This window comes from Histoplasma capsulatum, genomic scaffold, assembly GCF_000149585.1.
Source record: "Histoplasma capsulatum NAm1 scaffold_6 genomic scaffold, whole genome shotgun sequence".
Taxonomy (NCBI): Eukaryota; Fungi; Ascomycota; class Eurotiomycetes; order Onygenales; family Ajellomycetaceae; genus Histoplasma; species Histoplasma mississippiense.
This window is the reverse complement of record NW_001813977.1, coordinates 814,869-828,498: the sequence shown is the minus strand read 5'-3', so window position 1 is coordinate 828,498 and position 13,630 is coordinate 814,869. Positions and strand designations below refer to the sequence as shown.

Sequence of the window (13,630 nt, the reverse complement as noted above, 5' to 3'; positions counted from 1 at the left end):
GAACCTCCGCTTTGGCATTCATCCAAAATAACATCTTATACGGAGTACATCTCATCCACACCCAATTTTCTCCATGGAGGCCAGACATGCCTAGCCCTGCTAAGAAGCGCAAGACAAATGATACTAAACCTGTGCCTCAGCGAATTCGTGGGATCAGATCATTCTTTGAACCCCAAAATGCTACTCGAACACCCGCCACCCCTGCCTTGTTGACCGATGAAGAGCTTGCACGCAAATTACAGGCGGAATGGAATGAAGAAGTGAGAGCAGACCACCAGAGTCCTAGCCCACCTAAAGACTCTCTGGGTTTACTTTCGCGAGAGGCCAACGCTGAAGATCGAGATGAGGGATTTGGGATTGAACCACAATCGTCCGCTCTGTCCTCCACTGATTTTCCTAGAGACACTACCAAAACCGTGTTATCATTACAAACCTCGTCGTTAAATGAGGATACCATCTCCCAGTCGATACCGTTTGATCAAAGTCCACTTACCTTTGACCCATCGGACTATATTGAGCAATTACGGACTCACTGGGCTTTTGACAGGGGTCACGCATCGTATGCCATTCTGACTAGAGCATTCGTCCTTATCAACAACACCCAAAGCCGAATTAAGATCGTTGACACCTTGGTAAACTTCCTGAGAGTGGTAACAGAAGCTGATCCGGACAGCCTTGTCCCTGCCGTATGGCTTACAACAAATGCGGTTGCACCTCCCTATGTTCCTTTGGAGTTGGGATTGGGCGGGTCTATTATATCCAAGGCTTTGAAAACTGCATATGGATTAAACAGTCAAGGATTGAAAATTTTATATGACAAACATGGTGATGCTGGGGATGTCGCCTTCGAAGCTAAGAAAAGGCAAACCTTTACATTACGGAGACCAAGGCCGTTATCGATAAGAGGGGTCTATGAATCGCTCTTGAAAATCTCCCAAAGCAAGGGCCCAGGAAGCCAGGAGGCCAAGCAGCGAATAGTTGAGAAACTTCTCCAGGATACAAGAGGCGCAGAGGAAAGCAGGTACCTCGTGCGAACGCTTGTGCAACATCTTCGCATTGGAGCAGTCAAGACGACAATGCTTATTGCTTTAGCTAGGGCATTCTTACTCTCGAGACCTGCCGCGAGCAGTTTCTCTGTTTATTCGAGAACGGATCTCTCAAAACTCAAAAAGGAGAAAATCGCAAGTATCTACAATAGGGCGGAGGAAATTGTGAGAGCTTGCTATGCTCGACACCCCAACTATAACGATTTAATACCATGCCTTCTAGAGGTCGGAATATCAGATGAACTCCTCGTGAGATGTGGACTCACTCTCCATATTCCATTACGCCCGATGTTGGGAAGCATAACGAGAGATCTAACCCAAATGCTTACTAAACTCCAAGGGAGAAAATTTACTTGTGAGTATAAGTACGATGGCCAACGGGCGCAGGTTCATTGCGATTCTTCAGGTACGGTGTCTATCTTTTCCCGTCATCTCGAACGTATGACGGAGAAATACCCTGATTTGGTAGCGCTCATTCCCAGAATTCGGGGTGAAGGAGTATCGAGTTTCATTTTAGAAGGAGAAATTGTCGCGGTAAACCAGGGAACTGGGGAGTTATTGGCGTTCCAGACTCTTACAAACCGTGCGAAAAAAAATGTGGGCATCGATAGTATTAAAATTAGCGTATGTTTGTTCGCCTTTGACCTCATGTTTTTGAATGGTGAACCGTTACTGGAGAGACCACTCCGGGAAAGGCGAGAACTTCTTCGAGGTCTGTTCATTGATATTCCACACCATTTCACATTTGTAAAAAGTATTGACGCGACTTCGCTTGATTCGGAAGCTGTATTGGCCTTTTACAAAGATGCCCTTGATGCCAAATGTGAAGGACTCATGGTTAAGCTGCTAGATGACAGTGTTACGCCATATATGCACGAAGAAGAGTCAGCTACGAAACCGATTTCGACTAGCGAGCTACCATCAGCGCCTGCCTCCATGGAATTGAATGTTAACGCCAAACACAAAGATCGGCGTTCTCTACTATCTACTTATGAGCCTGACAAGCGACTCGAATCGTGGCTCAAAGTGAAAAAAGACTACAGTGCTGCATCTGATACTTTGGACTTGATCCCCATTGCTGCTTGGCATGGGCAAGGCCGGAAAGCTAAATGGTGGTCTCCTATCCTTCTTGCCGCTCGCAACCCCGAAACTGGCTTGCTTGAGGCTGTTACGAAGTGCATGTCTGGTTTCACTGACAAGTTCTATCAAGCTAACAAAGAAAAATATGCGGAGGGAAGCGAGAATATAATCTCGAGGCCGAACTACGTGGAATATAGAAACGAGCCAGAAGTATGGTTTGAACCACAGGAAGTCTGGGAGGTGGCATTCGCCGATATTACGCTCAGCCCTACTTATACAGCTGCGATTGGTTTGGTCAGTGAAGACCGCGGACTGAGCCTTCGATTTCCGAGATTCATTAAAGTCCGCGAGGATAAGGGAATCGATGAAGCAAGTAGCTCGGAGTATCTTGCAAGTTTATGGAGGAAACAAACGAAACGATTGCAGGAGGAAGGATCACTGACAAAACTAGAAGCGGAACATGACAACTTCGGCTTGGAGGATGAAAGGAGATGACATTCTTCAGCTAAAGTATATTTAGAGTGACAGTAAGCTTCAACTTGACTCTTTCAATTTGCACCACTGCACAAAGTATTTTGGAAAGATTCAATGCATACCTTGATATGTTTGCCCTTTTCCAGAGCTATGTGTAGTGGTTCATTTTGGATAACTAGCCCTCCCTGCAGTAACAACGGATTTACGCAGCTTGAACATATATGCTTTTCCTTATATTCGAGTTGTTCGTCATGGGATCGAACGGCATCCCTGTACTTCCTGCTGTGGCCCAAAACGCGGACGTCATACAAAATGAAATGCACCAATATAATTAGCGTCAGCACGGTCTATTGGACAGCGAAAAATTGAGTTCGATCCCATGTATACTCTGTTAAATTTCAGTTTGGCCACAAGCTTTCCGGTGACGACACATCGGGCTTCTATTTGCCTCCTTTCCCGAACACTCCTCAATAAGAAGGATGGGCTTCGCTGTGTTCTCTTTACCTAGCTTCTGCTAATTGACGCTCTCCACTTTGATCGATACAGCGGTATTGACAAATTCCTAAGCAAGATGCATGACCTCCCCCGAAAAGCTTTGATTGCTGTAAGCAGTGCCCATCCTCCATTCTACCTGGATGGGAAGAAAACGGGACTTTCCTTCCCTGAGGCCCTACACCCGTTCAACGAGCTAGTGGAAGCCGGCTTCGATGTCGATATCGCCTCAGAGACTGGCACGTTCGCCTATGATGATCACTCCCTAGATTCGCACAACCTATCCCATGAAGATCAGCGGATTCTCCAGAGTTTTGATTATCCCTTCCACCACAAGATGAAAAACCAGATATTCAAAGCTGGTGATTTGTCCGCACACGAATATGGGCTTTTCTTCGCAGCTGGGGGTCACGGCGCTATGTATGACTTCCCACACGCTCGCCATTTACAGGCCATTGCGGAAGATATTTACGATCGTGGCGGTGTCATTGGTGCCGTGGATCAAGCTCCTGTTATTCTCGCAGGGATACGTTCTCCTGATGGCGAACCCCTCCTTAAGGGGAAGGAAATTACGGGCTTTCCGACGAAGGGTGAGGTTGAGCTGAAGGTCATAGACAAGATCAGAGAAGACAATCTCAAAACCGTAGAGGAGATAGCTCAAGACCTTGACGCTCATTACCTGCCGCCGGCACATAACTTCGATGACTTCAGCCATATCGATTCAAGGATCGTTACTGGGGCGAATGCCACGAGTGCTACAGGTACTGTGAGGAATGCGATCAAGCTGTTCGAAGGGGCAGTTGCCGATTTTTAATTTTTTGGCGGAATTTATACCCGAAAAAAAAAACCCCCCCGTTGATTGTTGCATCGACTAATGGTACGGCCTGACTGCATCTAATTTTGCACTGTACGTAAATTCATTGGGATCTATTCTCGTTTGGCTCAAAAAGTAGCTCCGCCTATTTGTGGCAATGAACTTTTCTGCTTTGTGAACCTCCAGGCAAATCCGGTGTCAAAGTTCGGTTTGTCACACCATTTTACAGATATGGGAGGATGGTCACTTTCATTATGCTAGTGCACTGCTCCAATCGTTTCGGAAAATGTTCACGCAATATTAAATGAACCCTCTACTTCGTGCTCTCCTGAATAGTCACAGTCGAACCCTTACCGGATTCCAAGTCAGCTACGGCTACAACCCCACTGCATTTTTTGTTGCCTGATAGCCTTTTTCTCCGGCTACTGTACTAGGCTTTGAAGCGACAAGGCCACTGGGACAGGTACCTCCAAAGCTACTACTGCTTCCATTTCCCATCCGTTTTGCCCAAATCTCCAACTTCTCCACCATTAGCTCCCATCCGTTAAATATGGGCATGCTAAGGCTGTACAAAGGTTCTTTTTTTACCGGAACCTGACGATGTATAACCCCATCAATCATTGAATCGCCTCTCTGCTCCTGATCGCTTCCCCAGCTGCAGAAGGAGTCGAATGCGTGGGGGAAGATTTTGGAAAGCGGCGCTTTATATGTCGGCATACAGGAGCATATGATTGCTATGTTCGTTTCAATGATAGTCCACATTGATGAGTTAATCGAGGACCCTACAATTCACACAAAGCATTGTTCGGTCTGTTGGTAAGTCTCCGTATCCTAATTCCTAATCAACATGCACCAAGTCAACGAGTTCGGCACCATACAAAATAAGATAGCCAGATCACTTAATATGCCGAAGGCCGCGTTTTCATACCAACTGACGGTGAGGTTGATGTATGTTCCAGCTACATTTCTATCCCACGCACGATGAGTCGGTGTACATTGGAACACGGTAGCTGTGGACGAACCGATCGTGTAGCAGACAACGATCAAGATAAAGAGCCAACATGCCCGTCGAAAGATATTGCCAACGAATATACGTAAGTAGGGAAAATGATTGATATTTTGGACAGCGCAATTGTCGTTTTATATATCACTTGAGCCCCTACAAAAAGCTAGGTCTATATTAATACCGTTTCAGCTTTATGTAGAATTTGCATTTTGTTAAAAAGTCGCTGTGTCATAGAAAACGATACGAGCCATTAAGCAATCTAGAAATTTGAAATGTACTTGCAGTGTCTTCCGGACAAGAAGTGGGCCTTGCTGTCTCGTATGTTTTCCAAATGCCCATTTGCAAGCTAGGGTTGAATTAACATAGGTAGGTAGCCGGAAAAGAGGATGAAGCTTCAAGGGCCCATACCAACGATCATGGTTATAGAGAGTTTGGCCGAAACCACCTGTATTAGTTACATCCCAGCTTCCCGCGTTATTATAGGTCGAACTCTGAACATGCAAAAAGCGGACGCTTGTCACATCCTGCATTCCACTCAATTGAACCCTTTCACATTGGAGTAACTTACGCAGGATATGACGATGGTCCAGTCATCCCTTCCCAGTCTCTTTGTAAAACGCAGTTTGCTGGAAACTCTCAATGCCACAAATAAGGGAGTTACAAAGCAGAACACAATCGAAGGGGTCATCAATCGAGAAGATATGTCAGGTATCGGTACTCCCTAGGAGAAGCCATATTGAGGTATCTGCCACTTGCATGCATATGCAAACCTTTTGCAAAAACAGGTCGAAGTAGCGTCTGCGCGCAGGAAACGCAGCAAATATAGAGGCAAAAAGCATCCCTGGTGGAGTGAGAAGATCTGATATATCCTAAAAAGAAGGCTTTTCTAGTGCAAGTTGAACATATATTTGCATCATGAACCAGGTCGGAGCGCAGCACTTGAAAATGTGTTACTGTTCCAAGGGTCGAGCTGTCAGGAATGAATACGGCAATCTTGCCGAAGTATCAGCACAGGTGAGTGCACGAAGAAGACATTGGATGTGTGATAGATGTGGTCTGAGAATACGTGCTTTCCTTTCATCTGCGTCGGGAAGCATGATCCTGTGGTTCTAGGTGACAAATTACCGTGCACGTTGCTGGGAATGGCTATGCCTTCAGTGGAACAACAAAGAGGTCGTTTGCGGAGAGAAAAGGAAACTCAAAATGAAATAAGAAGGATAACCCACGGTAGGAATACAAGCAAGGCAGAGAGCAGAGGCAGAGGCAGAGGCAGAATGGGGATCTAGATTTGTTCCATTATCTCACTCCTTACAGGAAGCAAGCATCCAAACAAAGGATTTGGAAAGTGGGCTAAGTCCGCGAAACAGAAGATCCCCAAGGGTCCGAATGACTAGGAAACGAGGCTAGCGACCCTTTAAGAACGGCAGCTCAATGCATTGCTGGCTGGACAAGCACGCGATGGAGAAAGTCTCTTTTTGGGGGAGTCCTGTACGGTAGTCCAACGACAGAGGCATACGGAATAAAGTATCACCTCGTAGAGCCAGAGGCGGACATGACAAAAGATCGACTAGTAGGACCTGGGAATCTTGCAGTTGGTGGCTTGGGGATGCATATCTGTCAAATGGTTCTTCCATAGTTGATTGAGAACCTTGCGTCAAGAAACACAGTGAGCTGAAACGCAGCGGCGACCGCTGTAACACTGGAGTTAGGTATTTCGTTACTTGAGGTTTATATATGAACTACGAAGGGGAACTCTAAAGAATTCCTCTTTGATCAATCTTGTTGAATCAATCAGTGTGGCCGTTGATGCTGCGAAGTTGCTGGAGACACAATGGATTTTCTAACAATGGGTGAAAATCGGGAAATACTGAGAAAAGATTATTTATCGGACTTATCACAGCCGGGGAAATGGTCGACAAATTGACAACAAAGAATCATCAAGGCAAGTCATGTATGCGAAGGTAATCAATTATTACGAACCACTAATCCATTCATTTTGTGAATCGGAAATCTGGGTGATCATCTCCAAGGTTTTCCAACTCGGCTTGACATAAATTGAACCGATAATCGCGGCGTCCAGCATCCCGCATCTTATTTTCTCTATCCAGTGCAAGCATAAATACCGTGGATAAGAGGGCACATACAACTGTTAAAGCCAGAGCACTCCCATAGCCTGCTTTGAAGAGCGGAGCACCGTTCGGGAGGAATAGATTACTGGCCACGATGCCGCCGATGTTACCAAAAGAAATCTGGAAAGCGCTTCCGAATGCCCGTTTGTAGTGCCCGGCTAAGTTGTTAGAGAGCCATACGATGGTGACGGGGTGTGCGATGTATACGCCGATATTGACTATGAAGAGTGCCATGTATTTGACTCTTAAAGATGAGTGGTGTTGGTTGAGTAGCAGAATATATCCAATGCTAGAGAAGAAACACCCAAAAATAACGAAGCCCCAGCGATGGCGGATTCTGTCGCTGAGGTAGCCTACAAGAATGATAACTGCTGCGGATGTCCCCCAAATCGGGATGCTATGGACTTGTGATTGAGATGCGTTATACCCAAATTGTTTCAAAATAGTAGGGTTGAAGAGAGCGGTGGAATATCCACAGGTATTGATGGTGAGGTATATTAAGGCACTAACCAGAGCCGAAATATTAGCATACGGACTATTTGTGCTGAAAAGGAAACACCCATACCCTGTATATATTTTCCAGTCCTTTATGATGATCTGCAATGATTGTCGATCGAGCCTGTCCATTTTTGCAGAGCCTACATCCTCCTTTAAGCGTACTGCAACTGTGAGTCGCTCCTCTTCCGTGAGAAATGTAGCTTCAGAAGGCCAGTCCACGATAAGGAATTTCGTGACAAGGCTAAGTGAGATTGACATAAGGCCTTCAACGATGAATATCCTACCATGGTATCAGCATTTTTCACTTCGTCATTTTTAGACTGCTGGGTGAGTGATTCTTACCATCGCCATCCAGAGTAACCTCCAACACCGTCAAGTTTGGCCAATTCAAATGCCAGGAGCTTAGGATGAAGCAATGTCAGGTTTTGACAAAAAGAGATACGTTTCCGGACAAAAGAAATCAAGAGCATACTCCTCCGACGGCACCTGCAACCATGCCGGACGTAAAAAGAACAGCGAATCTCTTTTGGAATTCGTGTCTCTTGTAGTACATGCTCATGAGATAGATGAATCCTAAAATACTATAATGTGAGGCGGAGCCGAATTCATTCCTTTCGATGATGTTTAGTTACCTGGAAGAAGGCCGGCTTCAAAAACACCCAAGAAAAACCGGCAAATGATCAAACCCTTGGGCCCCTTCACGAATCCCTGACATACAGTGACAAGACCTTCAAACAACATTAACATGACAAATACAGGAATTTTAAAATGTTGGAACTGGCCTACCAAAGAAGAAAGTGAGGATGGTAATCCAGGTGGAGGGCGCAACTCGTTTAAGAAGAACATTGCTCGGAACTTCCAAAAGGATATATGGAACGAAGAAAATAAGCAGCGCGATGCGGGGATCACTGGTGTTATTCATGTTCAATTCCTCCAGCATGCCTTCAATCAAGGCGTTGCCGACATTGATCCTGTCCAAGAAGGCGCAAAAATATACAAGAAATAGGATAGGGATTATATGAATGTCAAATTTCCAGAGTAATCGCCGCTCAAGTTTCGGATCCGGCTGTTCACCAGCATTCTTAAGTTCTGCGGCAGATTTTGGAGAACTACCCGCTGAATTTGGCTCTTTCTCCTCTTCCATAATTTTGGAACTGGATCGAAAACCTGAAGAACTGACCTTTCACCGGATAGACATAGTAAACATAAGAAAAGCTGGAGGTGTGGGGTGGAGGGTATTATATATGATTTCAGGGTTTTAATATGCCGCAGAACGGAAAAGATCAAATAGAACAGACCGCAGCTGGCATGCAAGGCATGAGCCGTGATAAGGGGAGCAGCCATGCGTTTGCAGGGGCGAGATCAACATTGAGTTGATAGGGATAGCGGTCTCACAAAGAGCACCTCCCCCTTCCTGGATAATTAGTTTCGTTCGCTCTCGAGGCCCCGATCTGCAAATTGGGGATGTTAAGAATCCTCAGGGGCCAAAAGGCGCAAATCGTTTGGCTTGATTATCACTCACATTGGAGTGGGGACTGCAGCTCAGTCAGCCGCACTGCTCCAGAAAGTGGGAAGTTATCCGGTTACAACATTTGCCTGATTAGCGGCGCAGAGGAGAAAACGTCTGATACTGAAAGGCCATGTTGCATGACAGTATGACGGAAAAGGTTTCGGAACATTGAAATGCCTGGTTTTTCTTGTATTGAGAAGCTGCTTTTGCATTACATCGCTTAACAAACAAAAGTATGCAACCCGTATGGCTGATATCTTGTATAACTGAGAATCGGTGAGTTCAACCTTTTTGAGTTTGGCTTCTTTATTTGGGCTCCACAAATTCCCAATCTTCCGTAAAAACCCCATACTTGACATCTGCAAGCCCTTTGAATACGTCTTCATACTTAGGCATGGACGTTTCGGGATCTTCAGCCTGCCGAAAGTAGACTGAAATCACAAGCTTGATAGCAGGATCATTCCACATTTTCTTCATCCAACTCACGGCTTCAGGGGCTGCAGTTGTGAGAGGAAAGTTGTAAGTGCGGAATCGCTAAAAGGACCGGTTATCAATAAAAACAAATTATAATCAGTAAATCCCGATCAAACGACTCCGCGCGTCTGCTGAGGATTCAAGCATAGACGTGCAATGGATTGCCGCAAGTTCACACGGCATCTTGCTTGTACACATTCGTTGGATTATTGGATTCCCCCTCCAACGAAGATTCTAGGAAATCGAGAAGAAGAAAGCACCACAAAAAAAAAAAAAAAAAAAAAAAAAAGAGAAGGGGGGAGGGATAAGCATACCCATAAAACAGGCCAGTAAAACGAATCCACGATCCCGAATTTGCCAAATAAAAACCCATCATCCGCCTCTCCCAAAGCCTTCAAGCGTGCTGTGGTCTTCCGCCTTGCATCGGCCCATATCGCCAGGATTCGCTCTATCTCCTTCCTCACCTCATCAGACACCGGAATATTCCCCGTATATCTTCCTATGAAGTTGGAGTGGTAGGTGGCTCGAAGTGCGGTGAAGCCGGAATGCATTTGTGCAACCGCGCTTCGTGCCAGCGCACGGAGGTAGTGATCCTTAGGCCATAGCGGTAGTTCCGGGTGAGACTCAGCTAGGTATTCACAGATGGAGAGGCTATCGGTGATCTGTGTATCCACGGACAAGGAACGGGCGGTGAGGGCGGGCACAAAGCCAGACTGAGAATGCTCCTTGACCTTCGGTGTTTGATTTATTTGTTAGGAGAGACATAGGAACGAGTGATAAAAAGGTTTCTCACTTCGGACAGCTTAACAAAGGTTTTCTGGTATGGGATCTGGTAATATTCCAAAAGAGTTTCCACACGTGCTGTCCAGCCTGTAGGTATGAGTTGATTGTTCAAATTAGTGGTTAACCCAGACAGTTTTCTGAGTGCATCAGAATGAGAAGATGGAAAAATGCCATACTGGAAAACCGTGTGAAGGTTCCAAGGAGATGATATTCAGACGCTTCCTCCTGCGAAACCATGTTCAACAATATTTGAGCTTGGTATCAATTTTCGAGTTTCGTCCAGCTTTGTAGTGCTCACGCAGATGGCCCTTCGGAATCATCATCACGATCGTTACAAACATTGGAATATATTTTTATTTCCCACCTTCGTGTGATTCACACCATTTTGAATCATGAAGCTACCGACGCCCTGCGATGACTTGATATTGGCCCCGTTTCTACCCGCACCCCTGCCAATGGCACTAGCTATCAATTACGAAGGAAGATATGACTACGCGGGTGCCCAGATGCCACGAAACCCCTCTCTACCCCGCTGTTCGTATATTTTGCGGTGAGCTCGAGACCAACAGCCGAACAATTTTTGAGAACGTGGGGTATCACCCACCCATCTTGGCCGAGAGACAGCCGGGGCTGAAAACGGATACTGGTGATGAGCAGTGGAAGAAAATCAAGTAACCATTCACCTCGTCCCAGAAGCAACTCCAGCGATAAAAGATGAAAAGTTCCCAAAAAGTATGGAAAAAATTAACCGCAATCTACCAGCGACTCCCCATTTTCATATTTTCTTTTTCTTTTTCTTCTTCTTTGATGTTGAGAAACATTGAGGTCAACAAACAACTTTAAATCCCAAAATAGCCCCAAAACGCGAGCCAAACAAATCCCCCCCGCGCCACAGCCCTGCAGCCAATCAACATGCCAAGAATTACTAATCAATTTAGTTAAGTTAGTGTGCTGAGTGGGCGTGGGCCAGAAAGCTGTCGCGAAATAGTCACCAAATACTCTCTGACGCGCCTCACGCGTCGCGCTTTGTATCAGGACAACAACGAACAACAAAGAACACGAAAATTTTAACAACACTTGATAGAACAATCCTGTGGGAGAATTCTGATTGATGACTGTATTTTATTATCTACCAACCATTTGAGCTCATTTGTGATTTTTCTTTTTCTTTTCTTTTTCTTTAATTTGACCCAAGAGTAACATGGCAAGTCGAGTAGGACTGGGTTGCATGAGAATTGGAAGCTGTGACGCGGGGATCGGAGGAGAAAGCTCAATAAACATGTCAGCAAGTAGGAAATCGCTTGCTGGCATACACATATACTAATCTAACAAAGCAAGGAACATCCCTTTTGAGGGTAAGGAACATGAAGGGAGAAAAAAAAGAGAAATAGGAAAGTTGGATAAGGGGCCATGACACTATCTCGTAATAGTACATATTCTTCTAGCGATCAATAGGGAAAGAGGGAAATGGGCACAGAAAAGCCGGATTGGTTGTCGCTATCCATAATTTGTTGGAAAGGGGAAGTTATTAGAATGATGTTGAGGAACGACATATGAGAGTAGATGCGGGGTGTTGGTGTACAAACTATCGGTGGGAATATGTGGGACGCAATGTCAAATGAGGGAAACATAATATAGGAAAAATGTATTTCGTGTACACTCGAGAAACTAAAAAGAAAAGGTAGATGGGGAGAGAAATTATTTCAACTGAAGGGTCATGACTGGCCTGGCGATTGCTGTTAGGGAATCGATGGCCAACGATGGTTAGATGGAAGAGTAGATCGATGCGTCGTCGTATCGTTGAACATACAAAAGTTCAATATCGTTTCGCGGAATCAAATGTGATGGTTTATACATGTCCTTGCAACAGCAATACTCTTAACAGATGCACAGTACAATCAAGGTCGAAGCTCCTCTCCTAACTGTAAATGCAATGCTCCCCTTTTCTCACGCGCTGTCGAGGGACTTCCAGCCAAGGGAGGAGCGAGTGAATCGAAATTAAGTCTCTTTTTCAATTCCTTTGGAGGCCGTGGGGTTCTCGGCACAGTGCCCGGCGTTCGTCCTCCCCATGGCAACTGTGCTGGACTTGGGGTAACATTTACAAAGTCGGCGAAATTGAACTGCTGGGTTGGGGTTCCAAAATTTGTGGCAACGCCTCTGCCAGGTGTCGCAGTCAATGAAGGGAGAACGGCACGTTGGCTAGGAGGGGTTGAAGGGGGGAAATCCCGTGGGCTGCCTTTGTCCCGGAAAATAGCTGGTGTAGGAGAATTAGCAAGAAATAACAAAAGATCTGCACCGTCTTCACCGTCTCCAGCCTCTTCGTTACGCCGGGAAGCACGATTTCGGTTCGGAGGTGGAGTGCGAGGTGGTGAGGAGCTGATCCCCGACGAGCCGATATTTTGTACCTTGACTATTGGAAGTTCGGGTTCCTTGATTTCGTCAACATGGCGTTGATACGCAGGCGAGTGTTCCTCGTCAGGGATCGTGTCCGACTCCGAAATAAACGAACAGCTATTGCCGTGATATGTATGATGAGGGCGACTGAAGACAGGTGACGATTGTGGGAGCCCATTCTCGGCTTTCCACGAGATTCTGGAGAGTCGTGGAGCCTTTGAAGGTTGCTCAGTGGTAGGGCTGGAAAGGCCACGCTTACGTGACCCATCGATATTGTCAATGAAGCTGGGAAAGAACGTTGCAGCGTGCTTGCTTCGTGATGACCTAGGGAGCTCTCTTGAAAACATTGGCGTGGGAAGAGGAGACGAGGTAAACGGGGTTTCGTAGCGGCTGTCACATATTTCAGAAGAGGTATCTGATACAACATTGCCTTCATCGGAACCTCTCCTCCCATTCTGCTCGATTGGATGCAGTGGCTCAACACGATGACGATGCGTTCGTTCGTAGCGGACCTTTGCTAGGCCTAGACGATCCTGGAGATTGAGACATATCTGCCCGGAAACTTCTGTTAAAACATACACACCTGAAGATGATATCTGAAACAGACGTACCTGGGCGACATCCAGTTTAGGAATTTTCCGCTTTCCAGAGCCAGAAGGCTGCATGGCGGACATTTATATCAATAGCTAGTTATTTCCGCCAGTCCATTTGTCAGATTTCGTGATAGGTCGGTTGAAGTGGGAGAGTTGTTTGGCTTGTAGTGAAATTTTTGGTTTTGTGGAGGTGGAAGGCGTTTTTGGATTGCGGAGTCTTCACCAAGTTCAATTGAGAGCAAGGATGATGAAAAGGAGAATGGGTATGCAAGGACAAAGGGATAAAGGGATAAACTATGACAGGAGCTGGAGTTTGTATGCTGCCTGCACCCGTAGA

At 45.9% G+C, this 13,630-nt stretch overlaps 5 protein-coding genes across 5 annotated transcripts; 2 read left to right on the top strand and 3 right to left on the bottom strand.

Moving 5' to 3' along the window:
* Positions 1-86: 86 nt before the first annotated feature.
* Positions 87-3,906, top strand: HCAG_06583 (hypothetical protein; the record flags this gene model as incomplete). Its single annotated transcript, XM_001538928.1, has 4 exons — positions 87-2,420; positions 2,647-2,653; positions 2,942-2,981; positions 3,147-3,906. The coding sequence occupies 4 exons, from the start codon at positions 87-89 to the stop codon at positions 3,904-3,906; spliced, it is 3,141 nt and encodes a 1,046-aa protein (XP_001538978.1).
* Positions 3,907-4,642: 736 nt separating this feature from the next.
* HCAG_06582 (predicted protein) lies at positions 4,643-5,475 on the top strand (the record flags this gene model as incomplete). Its single annotated transcript, XM_001538927.1, has 4 exons — positions 4,643-4,722; positions 4,866-5,000; positions 5,197-5,230; positions 5,287-5,475. 4 exons carry the CDS (start codon positions 4,643-4,645, stop codon positions 5,473-5,475), a joined length of 438 nt encoding a protein of 145 aa, XP_001538977.1.
* A 1,428-nt stretch (positions 5,476-6,903) lies between these two features.
* Positions 6,904-8,683, bottom strand: HCAG_06581 (predicted protein; the record flags this gene model as incomplete). Its single annotated transcript, XM_001538926.1, has 5 exons — positions 6,904-7,546; positions 7,607-7,819; positions 7,882-7,940; positions 8,012-8,112; positions 8,326-8,683. The coding sequence occupies 5 exons, from the start codon at positions 8,681-8,683 to the stop codon at positions 6,904-6,906; spliced, it is 1,374 nt and encodes a 457-aa protein (XP_001538976.1).
* A 672-nt stretch (positions 8,684-9,355) lies between these two features.
* HCAG_06580 (conserved hypothetical protein) lies at positions 9,356-10,543 on the bottom strand (the record flags this gene model as incomplete). The annotated part of the gene is made up of 4 exons (XM_001538925.1): positions 9,356-9,583; positions 9,838-10,254; positions 10,317-10,384; positions 10,483-10,543. The coding sequence occupies 4 exons, from the start codon at positions 10,541-10,543 to the stop codon at positions 9,356-9,358; spliced, it is 774 nt and encodes a 257-aa protein (XP_001538975.1).
* Positions 10,544-12,004: 1,461 nt separating this feature from the next.
* Positions 12,005-13,374, bottom strand: HCAG_06579 (predicted protein; the record flags this gene model as incomplete). Its single annotated transcript, XM_001538924.1, has 3 exons — positions 12,005-12,042; positions 12,258-13,233; positions 13,312-13,374. The coding sequence occupies 3 exons, from the start codon at positions 13,372-13,374 to the stop codon at positions 12,005-12,007; spliced, it is 1,077 nt and encodes a 358-aa protein (XP_001538974.1).
* Positions 13,375-13,630: the final 256 nt, after the last annotated feature.